The sequence below is a fragment of the Electrona antarctica genome (genome assembly GCF_951216825.1).
Source record: "Electrona antarctica genome assembly, chromosome: 8".
NCBI lineage: Eukaryota > Metazoa > Chordata > Actinopteri > Myctophiformes > Myctophidae > Electrona > Electrona antarctica.
The window spans coordinates 5,535,401-5,549,308 of record NC_136789.1 but is presented as its reverse complement, the minus strand read 5'-3'; the positions used below and the strand labels follow the sequence as shown (position 1 = coordinate 5,549,308).

Here is a 13,908-nt window from a genome sequence, read left to right as displayed (position 1 = left end):
AAGACATTAATCCCACTTTGAATAAACCTCAGGCCCAGCGTTATTACATGGCTCGAGTTGTTCCTCTACTAGTAACTCAACAAAACAGACAAACCATCAATATAATGCAGGCCTAATTTATGCTCCTCCGCGTGTGTAAACAAAACAGCAGCTCGAGTTTGTAGATCTGCTATTTTCAGCGTGCGACACCGCCGCACGACAGTGCATAAATCAGGCGTAATAGTTAACCAATCCCTGATGTAGCCCATGTTGGGAACTGTCTTATGAAAACAAATCCTGAGCCGTGCACACATCAACAACCAGCACTGAGTGACACAGATAGAGATCTATGGCTGCAGCGCCTCATTTAAAGCCACATCTGTTGAAATCCAGCTCACACAACAACCAAATATGCATACAAGAAGATGCCAAGTCCAGAGGCAGCCCGTGCAGCAAGACAGAGAGAGAGAGAGAGAGAGACTCATGTAATCATCTTAACATAGTGTTAAGGCAGCCAGCCGCATTCATGGGGATGATGACCCACAATAACAATAACAAAAAAGAACAACCAAACACATCAAACCGTCCATCCACTGGAACAGCTCACCCATGGCTGAAGAGCAGCTCTGCAGCAGCAGAGCCAGGCTCAAGAGAACTCACCTCCAACGCCTCCAGTGTCACGAAGCTGGTGATTGAGAAGCCATCGATGATGTCCTCTTCGGCTGAAGTAGACTCCTTTCGCTTTCTCCGCGGGGGTCTGGGACGGGAGGACGTGGGCTCCCTGCCCCCCTCCCGCTCAGAGTCGGAGGAGAAGCGGAAGACGGCACCACTTACATGGTTGTTGTTGCTCTTTATCCCTTTGGATTTGTGCCCCTTATCCCGCACTGACCTCGACTTCCTCTTTTTGCGGAGGCCACTGGATCGAGGGCCATCCATGTCCTTGAGGGCGGGGGGATAAATCCCTCCTCTTTATACAGATAACCTGAGCCTCTCAAGGGTGACCACAGGCACGGATGAACGTTCGGCTGGTGCAGCAGAACTCCAAAATATCCCAAGTAAACGGTTATATCAACGAATAAAATCCAAGGTAACCAGGTAATATCCAACGGGTGAAGGCTTGTGACTGGTCCACTGGCTAGGCTCCATGCATAGCTCCCCAGGGGCAGTCCATCACAATCCAGAGACAGAGGCTGAGATGGTATTTTAAAACATTGCAATCAGGCTGTCAACACCAGCAGGGGGAGATTAAAAAAAAGAAAGAAAAAAATATTTCAAGTTAAAGAAAATGTCTGGTCAGTGAACATGTCCCGCCATGATGAGATAGCCATTTGATGCCACATCTTTCTTCACAAGAAATCTACTTGTTCTTGCCTCCTAGATGACAGAGAGAGAGAGAGAGGGGGGGGGGGAGGAGAAAATATTTGTAACATGTTTGCTTAGCAATGATATTGCTGATTCTCAAATATGTTGATCATCAGTGAGACATTTTCGTAAAAGGTGATGATATAAAGTACATTAGGGTTTTTACTATTCTACCTAATGTGGGCTGAAACGTGTCGGGCGGTCGTGGGATCATCTGCTGAGTTTATTATCTTGTCCTACTTTGCCAAGTCATTAGAGCCCTGGGCTGAGATCATTGTGTTCTAAGTGTCTCTGAAGCTCGTCTCCTACTGTACATCCTCCACTTAACCCATTCAGGCCTGACGTCAAAATTAAAAAAAAAAACATTCTAAATCATGACAATTTTCTGAAAGATTTGAGGCACATTTTAACGATTTTTCAAAAATAGCAGACCTACGAGTTCATAGCGCGCCACTCGGTGGCGCGCTATGAGCTTGTAGATCTGCTATTTTTCAATAGCTAAATTATAACATAATGTTTAAAACACCAAAAGGGATTCCCGCCCAAAATGGGTTAACATACACTGTGCATTATTATATTTTTGTTCCACTGATTATGATTAGGTGTTAACATTTGGCTTTTTTTGCCTTGTGTGAACTTCTCGCAATAAAAGTAATGTTGACATCTGACTTATTATAGTAGAACTGTAAGGTGGCCAAGTGTGACAATGTCAGTAATTGTCAGTAATTCATGTTAACATTGGTCCTATTACTGTAACAATAATGTGTATTATCAAACTGAGATATACAGCATAGCTTCCGTTGAATCAACAGTTGCATTAAAATGCTGTTAGAGTACGCTCTAACATATCTGCTATGGTAATTGAACTAATTTGCATAATTAAACCATGTCGAAGCACATTTCACTCGTACACTATGTAGCTTAATACCACATGCAAAATAAGCTTTCATTCATTATGCATAGTATAACATCTTGGTACATCTACGATGAAGCATTGGTTTAATTTCTAACTGTGAAGATATGGCTATCAACCATTCACATGAGTGTTAGTCATATATGCATAGACTGTCTGCGGACTCTTTTCAACTGCATGCATACTACTCCATGCTGATCTATTTCTCTTATTGTGATGTCATCTACTAGCACACCACTCTCAATTCACCACAATTAAGTTCTGCCTCGATATCACCTTAGCTGTAAGACATGGCTAATTGAATTCTACACTGTCCTTGGGGAATGTTTATGGAGATAATTCTGCCAAGAAAACTATATACTGGACCCTAAAATGATCTCACCATCACACATTGTAACACAGATCTCAGCAGGCCATAGTAGTCAACCGTTTCATTATGCTAGCCTGTCACCTTATTCCTACCACATTGGGATGCAACATTCAACAGCTCTGGTCTAATTCTGAATTATTCTCCAGACAGCCTACAGTAGCCTACTCTAGGCCTAGAGCCACTGCAAGCCACTCTGGCAGTGTACTCTTAAAACACATATGGGTTCTGTATGTGTCCAGAATATCAATTCTCTTCCATGACATCACACGAGTGGTATCCTGTTTAACAGGGAACTGAATCAGCAAACTGTAACAGGCATGTTCAATACTATCTAAATTGTACATTCTGCCCTTAAATGTTAGTGGACATTCAAAGACAGAGAAACACCTTTTTTGCATCACCAGGCAAACCAAGAACCAATATTATGTCACCATCTTTAACTTCACACAATCTTACGAGCCAAAGGTTATATGCTAGTAACTATGCAAGTTTGTTTTAACTGTAGTATAGAATATTATGCTACATTATTCTGCACATGTTTCAAACTACAATAATCATAATTACAATCATGGTAAAATTGTCTGCAAATTAATGCATAACAAAGGTAGCTACAACAAACCAGCATCCCAACCCTGTCTATGCAGCAAGGAGCCCAAATCAACCTATTCTATGCAGCTGTTTTCTCCAGTAGGCTAGAGCCCAAAAGGCAATTTCACCTTTCCTGACGGTCCTAACGGCATTCCCCCCCAGCACCTATCCCTTTAACCTGATGCCCCCGTGCCACCACTCATCTAATGACACACATACAAATAAATAACGCTTCACATGTGTTGTTCAAAACCTATATTCTCCCCTTCGTCCTCCCTTTTCTAGTCCTCTCCTTTTAAAATACTCTTTCCCTGTCTTCGTTGAGTCCTTTTTGTCTGCCTCTCTCTCTCTGTCAGTAGATATCACGCTCTGTATCCAGTCCAGCCCACAACAGCGACTGGCACTGCCTCCTGTTCCAGCTCCGCTTAATTTTCACTAAGACACAAAGCGAACCTCTCTTCCTCCAAGACACGTCATGCAAAACCAAGAAATGCAAACCCTTAGAAGTGAGGACCGTCCGGACAAGTTGCAGGGCTTCGGGTACGAAAGGTCATTAAAAGATAAAGCACAAGAAGAAATTGAGCTGACAAATAAATCCCGCAAGGAACCATAGGGTATCTCCGCTCTCAATCCGTGCTTCGGGATCCCAGAGAAGGGACCGGGCGCAGTGATACGGCTATGCCGCAGTGCCGCTTTACAGGCTGTACGCTTCTTCCTCGTCACAAATAGTGCTGTCCATGGAATTTGCAACACGATGGAATGAACTGCGCATCGTGTAACAGTAACACGCACGCACTGCACAATTGAGAGACCTTTTGGCCACATATCCCTCCCTAATAATATAGCCTTTGGTTGATTTTAGGCTACTGAAATCTATAGGCTACAGTCATGTTACTGGACTATACACAGCTGGCCTGGAAGAGTATAGCCTATAGCCTGAAATAATAAAAGTTTGAATTCAAACAAATTCCTACAAATACAGTCAGAAATTATCAGAAAAGTATCCTATTTATGACCGTAAATTTGCAGGCGTTAGGACTTCAAACGTGCAACTTACCGGTAGTTCTCTCGCTCTCTCTCTCGCATGCGCACGCGCGCACACACACACACACACACACACACACACACACACACACACACACACGTAGCCTAATTTACACCAGATCATTATCAGCCTCCGGTCTTTCTGTTACTGACACACTTAAGTTTTGTGCAGACTGGCTCAGGTGTCAGATTATCATTTGGTTTGATACTAGACTATAGTATTTTGCTTCAGGGACACCTGGGGGCACCTATTCTATCATCATCTCCCAACCTACAGAGACACTAGAAGCCTGAGCTCAAAGTGTTTCACAGCAAGCAGCCGGGTGGATTAGAAAATACATATCCTACTGTACAGTTCCCTTACCAACACTTTAACTTGATCTATAAAATAAGAAACATGTTTTGTTCTAACTATGTACCTTATGGCTTGCACGATCAAGAGGTTTCATGCTTGAGCCAGCCAATAACCATAAACTTAGGACACTGCAAGTCTCTTGAGCAACTGATTAATTATGTCGGAGTAATCTATATTCTATTGATATTCTATGGTCTGGAAAGAGATACATGCTTATACAAAGTTGTAATTATTCAAAATCTATAGCCTGTACTGTATAATTTGCCTGAGAATGAATACAGTATTGACATAATATTTTATGTCAAGCTCTTTGCTTGCCTCGGTTAAGTCATCTCTCTCTTTTAAAGCGCAGTGTTGGTTTGAAGTCCCCAAAGACCTGAGGTATTTAAAACAATAATGTCTTGATTGGAAGTGTATTTACTTTTCATAGAATACTTTCCATTGGTCATACCATAGTTTATTTTCCCATTAAACTAAATTATTCTAGAAACCATTTTTTAACAGTAAAATGCATGTAAATAAATACCATTAATTCATTCTAGTGATGTTTGTTTTATTATGAGTGTGTCATCGTCAGTGCATGAACACAGTCAGGTAATATGATTTCGGTCACTGCTGGGAAGAGTTAAATAGCCTCAAATGCATGTATTGTTGAGCTAACAGCAGCAGGGATACTTTGTTTCAGCACCTTTTAAGAACAACAAAAAAAACCATGAGACTGGCATCAGGTACCGAAAAGCACCGACAAGAACAAATAGAATGGACAGTGTGATTCAGATAAATGAACATCAAGTGGAAGGCTGTTTCATAGCTGAGGGGCAACAGCTGCGAATGAACAATCCCCCTTTGACTTTCACTCAACCCATGAAATTACCAAGGGCTCTTGATTCAAGGACCTAAGGGCTGTGAGGACACAATAATTCAGGCATGGAATAAGAAAAGGCCTGACAATAATATTTATAAATATAATCATTTATAATATAATCATTTTTAGGCTGTAATTACATGGCTAATAATATAGGCTGTTACTACATCGTTGACGGTTTACCTTAATACCCCGGTTGAAATATCGGTGGATAATGTGAATAATGATCACACCACAGCATGTGTTAATAACAGTTAGTGGCTGTTTCAGTGTGACATTATGCTCTGGTCCCTTTGTGAATAGGCCAACCGAGGGGAGGCTGTGTATTTTTAGTCTGGTTTAATGATGCACAAGATGTGCTGGTGTGGCTTAAACCTTGCTAGATTGCCACTGCTATTCCCAGTGCCCAGTGAGAGAGGACCCCTTCATTGCCCCGTTAAGAGCAATACCCGGGGATACACATGCACTTGACCCCTGTCTTCTCTTCCAGGAGAAGTGTCCTTTTGATGAAGTGGCATGGCTGAGGTGGAGATGATGGAGAAGCAGCTAATCCAGCCCCCTGTCCTGTCCTGGCCTCCACTCATTATTAAGGGGCGACAAATGTTCTGCTCTACACTCCCCTTTGCCTAGCCATAAACTTTATCCACTTAAAAACATGGCTCTGTACTTTTTTTCCATGCGTACACCAAATCTCTTTGCCAAAAATAGCTGATCTACAAGCTCACAAGCGTGTGTGCGTGTGTGTGCGTCTGGATCCTACACATCTGCCTTCAAACAGCTCATCTCCTACTCAGCCCCAACACACCTGCCATCCATCAGCTCATCACCTCACACATGTCAGATGTTTCAGCTTCAGTGGCAGTGAAACACTTCAGTCAGACCTCTACAGTTTAGTCATAATTATTTCTTTTTTGATTCCAGGTTTGTACTATCTTTCCTTGTGCTCAGTCAGAACCATTGCTTGCCTGCCTTTCTGCTTCTTTGCTTTCCTGCTGCCAACAATGAATGCTTAACGGCTTGCCTTCCAATCTGCCTGCATTCTAGCCTTCTCATGTCATTCACCAGCACTCCTCAATCCGAGCCATCCTCTACAAATAAACCTTCTTAATCCTCACTCGCTTTATCTCCTGTGTCTGAGTTCTGCATTGGTCTTGCACTGAACTTCATAACATTGTCGTCTGTCGTGAGTGGAAAAGTCAGACACTGCAATCTCTGAGCTGGAAAAAGCCATATGGAAGAAGAAAATAAAACTAGTATGTAATGTGTAAATGTGAAGGGGAGCATTTGAAAACACTTATATGATGACTTCCCTCTATGCAAATGCAAAGAGAAACTGCTTTTTGTCCTGTCCTGTCATATTTTACTTACTTGAACCAGAACCAGAATCAGAATCATCTTCACATATCAGGTGTAAAACACTGGGTGAAATGGAAAGAAAAAAAATTGTGCATAATTTACTTTGTTCACGTCTTATAGCCTTCCACAATTTGCCAATCCATAACACAAGGCATGATTCCCTGTTTCTCCTAAACGTTTCACTGGGACAGCAGATGGTGGTAATTAAGAGACTCAAGTTTACAATTAGATGCTTTTATCCTTCACAGTCTCCTACACCTATCTGTTCTCCAGTGAGTCAAAGGAATGCAACTAAAAATGAATAATACATCCATAATGACACTATGGAAATGATGTAAGTTGTATTGCCATGATAGATATTCTCGATACGAGAAAGAGCTCATTCCATGGTCTGCTGAACCCTTTAACAGCTATTAATATTTGCACCATGAGTGCAGGAAAATGTCGTTAACATACGAACATCCCTCTGAAGCCACAATTAAATTTAGATGAACTGCAATGATTTCTTCCTTCTATATTATCTTAGCACACTGTGACTTCTTTCTGCTATTTATGGAAAGTAAAATGAGAACATCTTTGGATAAACATGACTTGTGAGTTGCCAAGTGGAGCTGATGACAGATGTGTTGCTGAGATACACCAAATGATGTTTATATGTAATCCTATAGGATTCTGATAGAAAACAATCCTATTAAAAGATGTATGAATGAATCTTATATATTTTTTCCTTATATGATTATTATCCTATAAGAAAAAATCCAATTGGATTCCAAAATGTTTTGTTTCAAAATATTATAGGATTTTTTAATTGGATTTGTATCTTTTTTATTAGGTTTTTACCATTTTTATTCATTTCTTGTAAAATAAGTTTAATAATAAAGTTTAATTGAACATATAAACTGGCAAGTAATTTGTAACAGCTAGGTGAAAACAAGAAGCAGTATTAGTATAATATAATTTCAGCAATAAGAATTATTACATGAAATATGAATGCCCTGAAGCTCTCAGTATAAAACATCAACTATTATAAGCAATAGATTTATGGACAATGATGCATATCAGACATTTTTGTTAGTGAAGAAAGATGAAAAGGACAACATTTCAGAAGATTCTTTTTGCAAATATATTGTCACTATATGTAGGAAATAATTATTTCCAGAACAGTGTGTTTCTCAAGTAAATTAATTTACACCCACTCTTTTTCTTAAAAAATTATGAGATCTTAGAGAGAACACATAAAGCAGGGGTATTCAACTGGCGGCCTAGTGGCCCTAGGAATACAATAAAATAAAATAAAAATAAATAAAACGTTTTTCTTTATTTTCTTTTATTTCTTTTGAGAGATAGCTAATGAAAGTTACAGGTATGTTGGGTGCGATATGAAGTGCGAGATTACCATAATGACAGTAATCCTTAATCATATTCAAGGGCTTTTGGAGAGAAATGAGACAGATACCAGTCACTTTAGACTAGAATACTGCTTGTGTGTGTGTGTGTGTGTGTGTGGGGGGGGGGGGGGGGGGGGGGGCAAGTCATCTATTTTAAGGTAGCATATACTTAGACATATATCACCCTGTGCTCATACTGTGCACAAATGTATTACATCAATCTTTGTGTTTGAACACAAAATGCATTTTGAGAACCCACAAATTTGTCCCACACACAATCATTCTACAGTTGTGGCCCCCGGCCTAATCTAGTTGAATACCCCTGACATAAAGGCTTGCAATGATACAACACACTAGACCCCTGGGAGATGGATTGCTGAGGTGGAGTTCCACACTATAGTACTTCCCACACGACTTGCCGCACCCAAGCCGTGCTACTCATACGCTAAGTTGGTGGTGCCTGGGATCGAACCCATGAACTTATGGTCCAAAGGTGAGAGCTCTACCGACTGAGCTACCCGGACACAAATAATCATGCAAATCGTCATTTTCAACAGGCTCAGTCAATTCAGCCTCAGTCAATTGTGTGACTGTCGCCTTATCACTGAAGCATGCGCACAGAACCGAGTTTTGAGCGGCATTCCCTTTAAAGCCATTATAATTCATCATAACTAATTATTCTAATGAAATCCTTTATCGATCGATGCATTAATAAATGAATGTTGTTGTTCCTACTTTTCCATCGAGCAATTAAGCAATGTGACTCGACGCCACCTTCACTTTACAGAAATATTATCCCAAAGTTGGTTATAATAAGCGGACCATTGCCTCAGCTCAAACAGCACTATGATGTGTATTGCTCCACCTCAGATAGAGTACCTCCACCGGCTGAGGACTAATAGTCTGTCCAAATCCAGTATATGCAGTAGCGGTTCTCCCAAGTACCACCAAGACTGATATAAACTGATATGTCAAAATACAGCAGCGCAGATCTACCTCCATCCTATTCAGCCATACACAGCATACACTGACTGTCACATTATGTGGCAATTTTTTGTTTTATTTGTTCCACTGTTCCGCAGTTCTGTACGTTAATACACCAAAGTATATGCCCTTCTATATTAGATCCGCCCAGTCTATAAATGTCTTTAAATCTCAGCTCAAGACTCATCTATTTTCTCTGGCTTTTAATTCCATCTGAGTCCATCTAATGTTTGTTTTTACTTTAGCTTTCTTTGTTTTTTATCTCTCATGCTTATATGTTATTCCTGTGATCATGACGACATTTCTTATATTGTGTTTCTTGCATGTTCTGTTTTGCTTCTGATCTGTACAGCACTTTGGTCAATCTAGGTTGTTTTAAACGTGCTCTATAAATAAAGTTTGATTTGATTTGAAAGTAACTGGCACTCTAACTCCTACAGTTGTCACACAATGTCACAAGACAATCAAACAATTATAATATGATGAACCCATTCTCAAATCTTCCATTAACGGCTGGGTGTGCTGTCATGCTCATTTGAGCATGACTTGAGAGCCTATTTCCAGTTTGCTTGGTCAGAACTACCCGTATAATATTGAACACACTTTTCTTTTTTCTTTTTAACACCAGGAGGCCTCAAGTACCACCAGTGGTACACGGGGCACAGTTTGAGAACCATTGGCCAATTTCAGCATGCTTGTTTACTTGAGACTAGACAAAAAAACTAATTTGGTTGTAAAAAAAAACATTTACCAGTTCACGAATAATGGTTTGAAAATGTATTTAGTTATACGAGCTACTGTATGTAAGCTTTGTATATTCCCCTGCTCTGCTCTTCTAACACCTCACATTTCAAGAACATTCTAGGAGCACAACATACAGTGTCTCTCTATGTGTGTGTGTGTGTGTGTGTGTGTGTGTGTGTGTGTGTGTGTGTGTGTGTGTGTGTGTGTGTGTGTGTGTGTGTGTGTGTGTGTGTGTGTGTGTGTGTGTGTGTGTGCATCTTTCTTTTAAAGGGTTGCATTTCTATGCTTCATTTAAATAGGAGAGTGTATGAGAGACAGGAAAAATAGGGCAGAGAGAGGGTAGACAGACCCGCGACTCACAAGCAATGTGTGGTACGTGCCATGTGGTCAGAGTAAGTGGCTGAGCCACCAGGCACCGCTACATGCAGTGGCTCTCAAACATTTTAATTTCAAGGACCCCCACATTGGTATGCATAACTTTGGAATCCATAACTCTCAGAGTTAGTATAAACACACAATTAACAAACAGACATCCAAGTGAAGTGACACACAGTACACACCATCCTCTGATCCGATTTTTTCTTTTTACATTGTAAATAATGATACCTTTTTAAATGTCATTGTGCTGGCTGTGCTCTGCGCTCTCTCTCTCTCTCTCTCTCTCTCTCTCTCTCTCTCTCTCTCTCTCTCTGGAATAAAAGGCAGCGATATTTTCCAATTACTCGCCCCCCTCTCCCTCATAGACAGAGGAAAATGGAGCTTGTTTATTAGGATAGGGGCTTGCCCCCTGAACCCCCTTTGCCCACGCCAGGATCACCCTAATAGAGTTTGCAGGCCACAGCAGGGGGTGGAAAGGCAGGTTGCACAGGGGCTAGAGGGGTTTAGCGTTCTGTGAATTAACCACTTAAGCCTATTTCAAAAATAGTGAAAATACTCAGCTAATGATGTGTTGTAAGTATACTGTGAAACATGTCAAGTGGCATTTCTTCCTCAGCCTAGTGAGAATATGTGTGCACAGTATCAACGCAATCGGATGCTGTGTTCATGTTTTGCGGCATTTTGTACAAACTCCTGAAAACTTTGGAAGCCAATCATAGCCAATCAGGATGGAATATGAGAATTCAAACAGATCCGTCTTGATCACATGACTATAGAGATCATGTGTACCGATATGCGTGATATTTGGATAAAATCTGAAGGAGTAATATCAAAATAGGTGTTTACATAAGTCAGCCTTCTGATGGTGCTATAAAGAGCATACCGTATGTGAAAAATGCAGGTCAAAGGTTTTTCCTGTACGTCTAGGTAATGTGCAATATGAATATGCATAGGGAGTATGCATACAAAGTTTTATACAGATCGGTGCAGTTATAGGTAAAAAGTTAAAACATGAATGGGGCAGTTATAGCGCCACCATGAGGTTGATGTGTAAAATTTCAATTTCTTCTTCGGCTTAGTGGGAATGTACGTGAAACTTTTCCCTCAAATTGCACTCTGCGTTCATGATTTGAGGCATTTTGTTCAAAACGGACCAATCTAGCAAACTTTGAAAGGCAATCTTAGCCAAAGGGGATGGAATATGGGGAAGCGGACAGGTCCGTGTTGATCACATGACTATAGAGATGGTGTATACCGATTTGCATGATATAAAGAAATGTGTTTTGCAAAAAATGGCCTCATGGTGGCACTATAACAGGCGGTTGTGGAAAGATTGGGGCGGAGGTTCATCGTTGGCATCAAGGGAGTGTGTGTGCACAGTTTAGCATCGACCGGGCCAACGGTGCCAGAGATTAGCTGTACACGGACGGACGGACACATGGACACACGGACACACACACGGACACACACACACACACACACACACACACACACACACACACACACACACACACACACACACACACACACACACACACACACACACACACACACACACACACACACACACACACACACACACACACACACACACACACGGATGGAGTACAAAACATACTCTCCCCATGCCTTCGGCCTGGTGGAGACAATAGACAAACAAAAGGACATATATTTACCCAGGACCCATAAAACGGTTCCACGACCCGAGATGGGTCATGATCCATTGTTTGTGAAACACTGTACAGTATGTAGGCAGTAGGTAATTTGGGTGAGAGTACTGCAGGTGACAGAGGCAGCACAGAGGTGTGTGTGTGTGTGTGTGTGTGTGTGTGTGTGTGTGTGTGTGTGTGTGTGTGTGTGTGTGTGCGGGGAGGCACTGGGACTTCATTTGATCCTCATTTCTTCTCCCACCACAGCAAGGTGCCTGCTTACATTATCGGAAACGAGACATTTTACAGCCATTAATTTACAGGCCCACCTACAGCACTAGTCCATTACAGAGCTGGCGTCATCAGAACGAAGACCTTGGGGGGTGACTGTGCTTTAACTACATGAGTTTCATTAGGTCCTCATAAACACACACTGTAATATAAATATGGAAACTGTTAGTGGCGATAAAAAAAGAGTGGAGTCCATATATGGACTTTCATATAGCACTCGCTAGCAGGGAACCCAAGGGGATAAGACATGTAATACCCACGGTTTCTATTTCCATAATGGAGAGGCATTGTTCCCCAAGGATTTGGACAGATTAAAGGGATCAGGGGGATGATCTGGTGTTCTACAAACACACGCTTATTTCCAAGACTGTATTAGATAGCAGGTTTCACACGTCACAAACGAAGGTAGGTACACAAAGTCAAACTACACAAAACAATATGAACAAGATCTAAATGGAAAACATTCAAGTCTATCTGTAGGCATACGGCTCTAACAAGCTTCTATCACTGCCGATTTATATGCAACTGCAACAATTGATAGATGTACATGCTTGGTATTTCCATAAGGACCTCTCACAAAAATACATGAACATGAAAACTGTTGTATTCTCAATGCAGATAAATACGGTTGTCTTACCATGAAAAGAAAAATATATTTTCCACAGGCTCCTGTGGAAAATAGATTTCCTATGCACAAGTGCATAGGACATCTTGGAGCGGGGTCAGCATTAAAAAAAGGGAGGGACAAGTGAGAAAAGAAACATAGAACATACAATCCTAGAATAAATAAGTGCAGTCATATCATTCATAGATGTACTGTACATTTTTTTACAACCATAGCCTTAATTAGTATCTTCGGTAACACCTGTGAAGGAAGTATAAGGGCCCTGGAAGTAGGAAGAGTTATTCTGTGTGCATACATATAGGCTAGAGCCTATTGTTCAAATATTGTTTGTTTAATTGTCAAATTATCCAGGTCTCATATATTTAGATCAATCATACTTGTAATTTGTTTTACATTTTTGTCACTTCCAAACATTTAATCAATTCAAATGAATTTATATATCTCCCTACTTCTCCGAAACCTCCAAAATCAGAAGACTGTGGTATTCAAGCTTCTTCTCAACTCTGCAGAGACCATGCAGAATGCTTGCTGATGAGGGAACAAACTGAGTCTCCATCTGTCCTGGCTCACTCAGTCTGTACCCAGTTCAATATTTTCCATATGCTTGCTGTTGAAAATGTATCCGCCTCAACAAAACTGTTTTTGCTGCATGCTACCGTTTACGTAGATTTGCTACTCTGTCTAGACACACTTTCTTTTTTATTGAGATAAATAACAACTCTGTGATTACAGCGCACACATAGACTCACACTCCCCAATCCTGATGCTGCAGAATACCAATGGCTTTCATAGACAGACTTGCTACTAATACCAAGATATCAACTGCTAAACTATATTCAGCAGTGTTAACCACTTTAAACCTGGTATTCTATCATTATAGGCTAACATTTAAAAGAAAGTCTCAACGGCTCTCTCTCTCTCTCTCTCTCTCTCTCTCTCTCTCTCTCTCTCTCTCTCTCTCTCTCTCTCTCTCTCTCTCTCTCTCTCTCTCTCTCTCTCTCTCTCTCTCTCTCTCTC

At 40.9% G+C, this 13,908-nt stretch overlaps 1 protein-coding gene across 11 annotated transcripts in view; it reads right to left on the bottom strand.

The window, feature by feature from the left end:
• auts2a (activator of transcription and developmental regulator AUTS2 a) overlaps window positions 1-3,837 on the bottom strand; it is a 392,003-nt gene extending 388,166 nt beyond the window's left edge. For 10 of the 11 annotated variants that reach the window (XM_079508630.1, XM_079508639.1, XM_079508643.1 and 7 more), the window contains exons 1-2: window positions 3,711-3,837; window positions 640-1,353 (exon numbers count right to left, since the gene is read on the bottom strand). In XM_079508630.1, the coding sequence (XP_079364756.1) occupies window positions 640-915 (276 nt within the window). In that variant the 5' untranslated portion in view covers window positions 916-1,353; window positions 3,711-3,837. The remainder of the gene's footprint in view (window positions 1-639; window positions 1,354-3,710) is intronic. The other variant, XM_079508637.1, reaches the window with a different exon arrangement.
• Window positions 3,838-13,908: the final 10,071 nt, after the last annotated feature.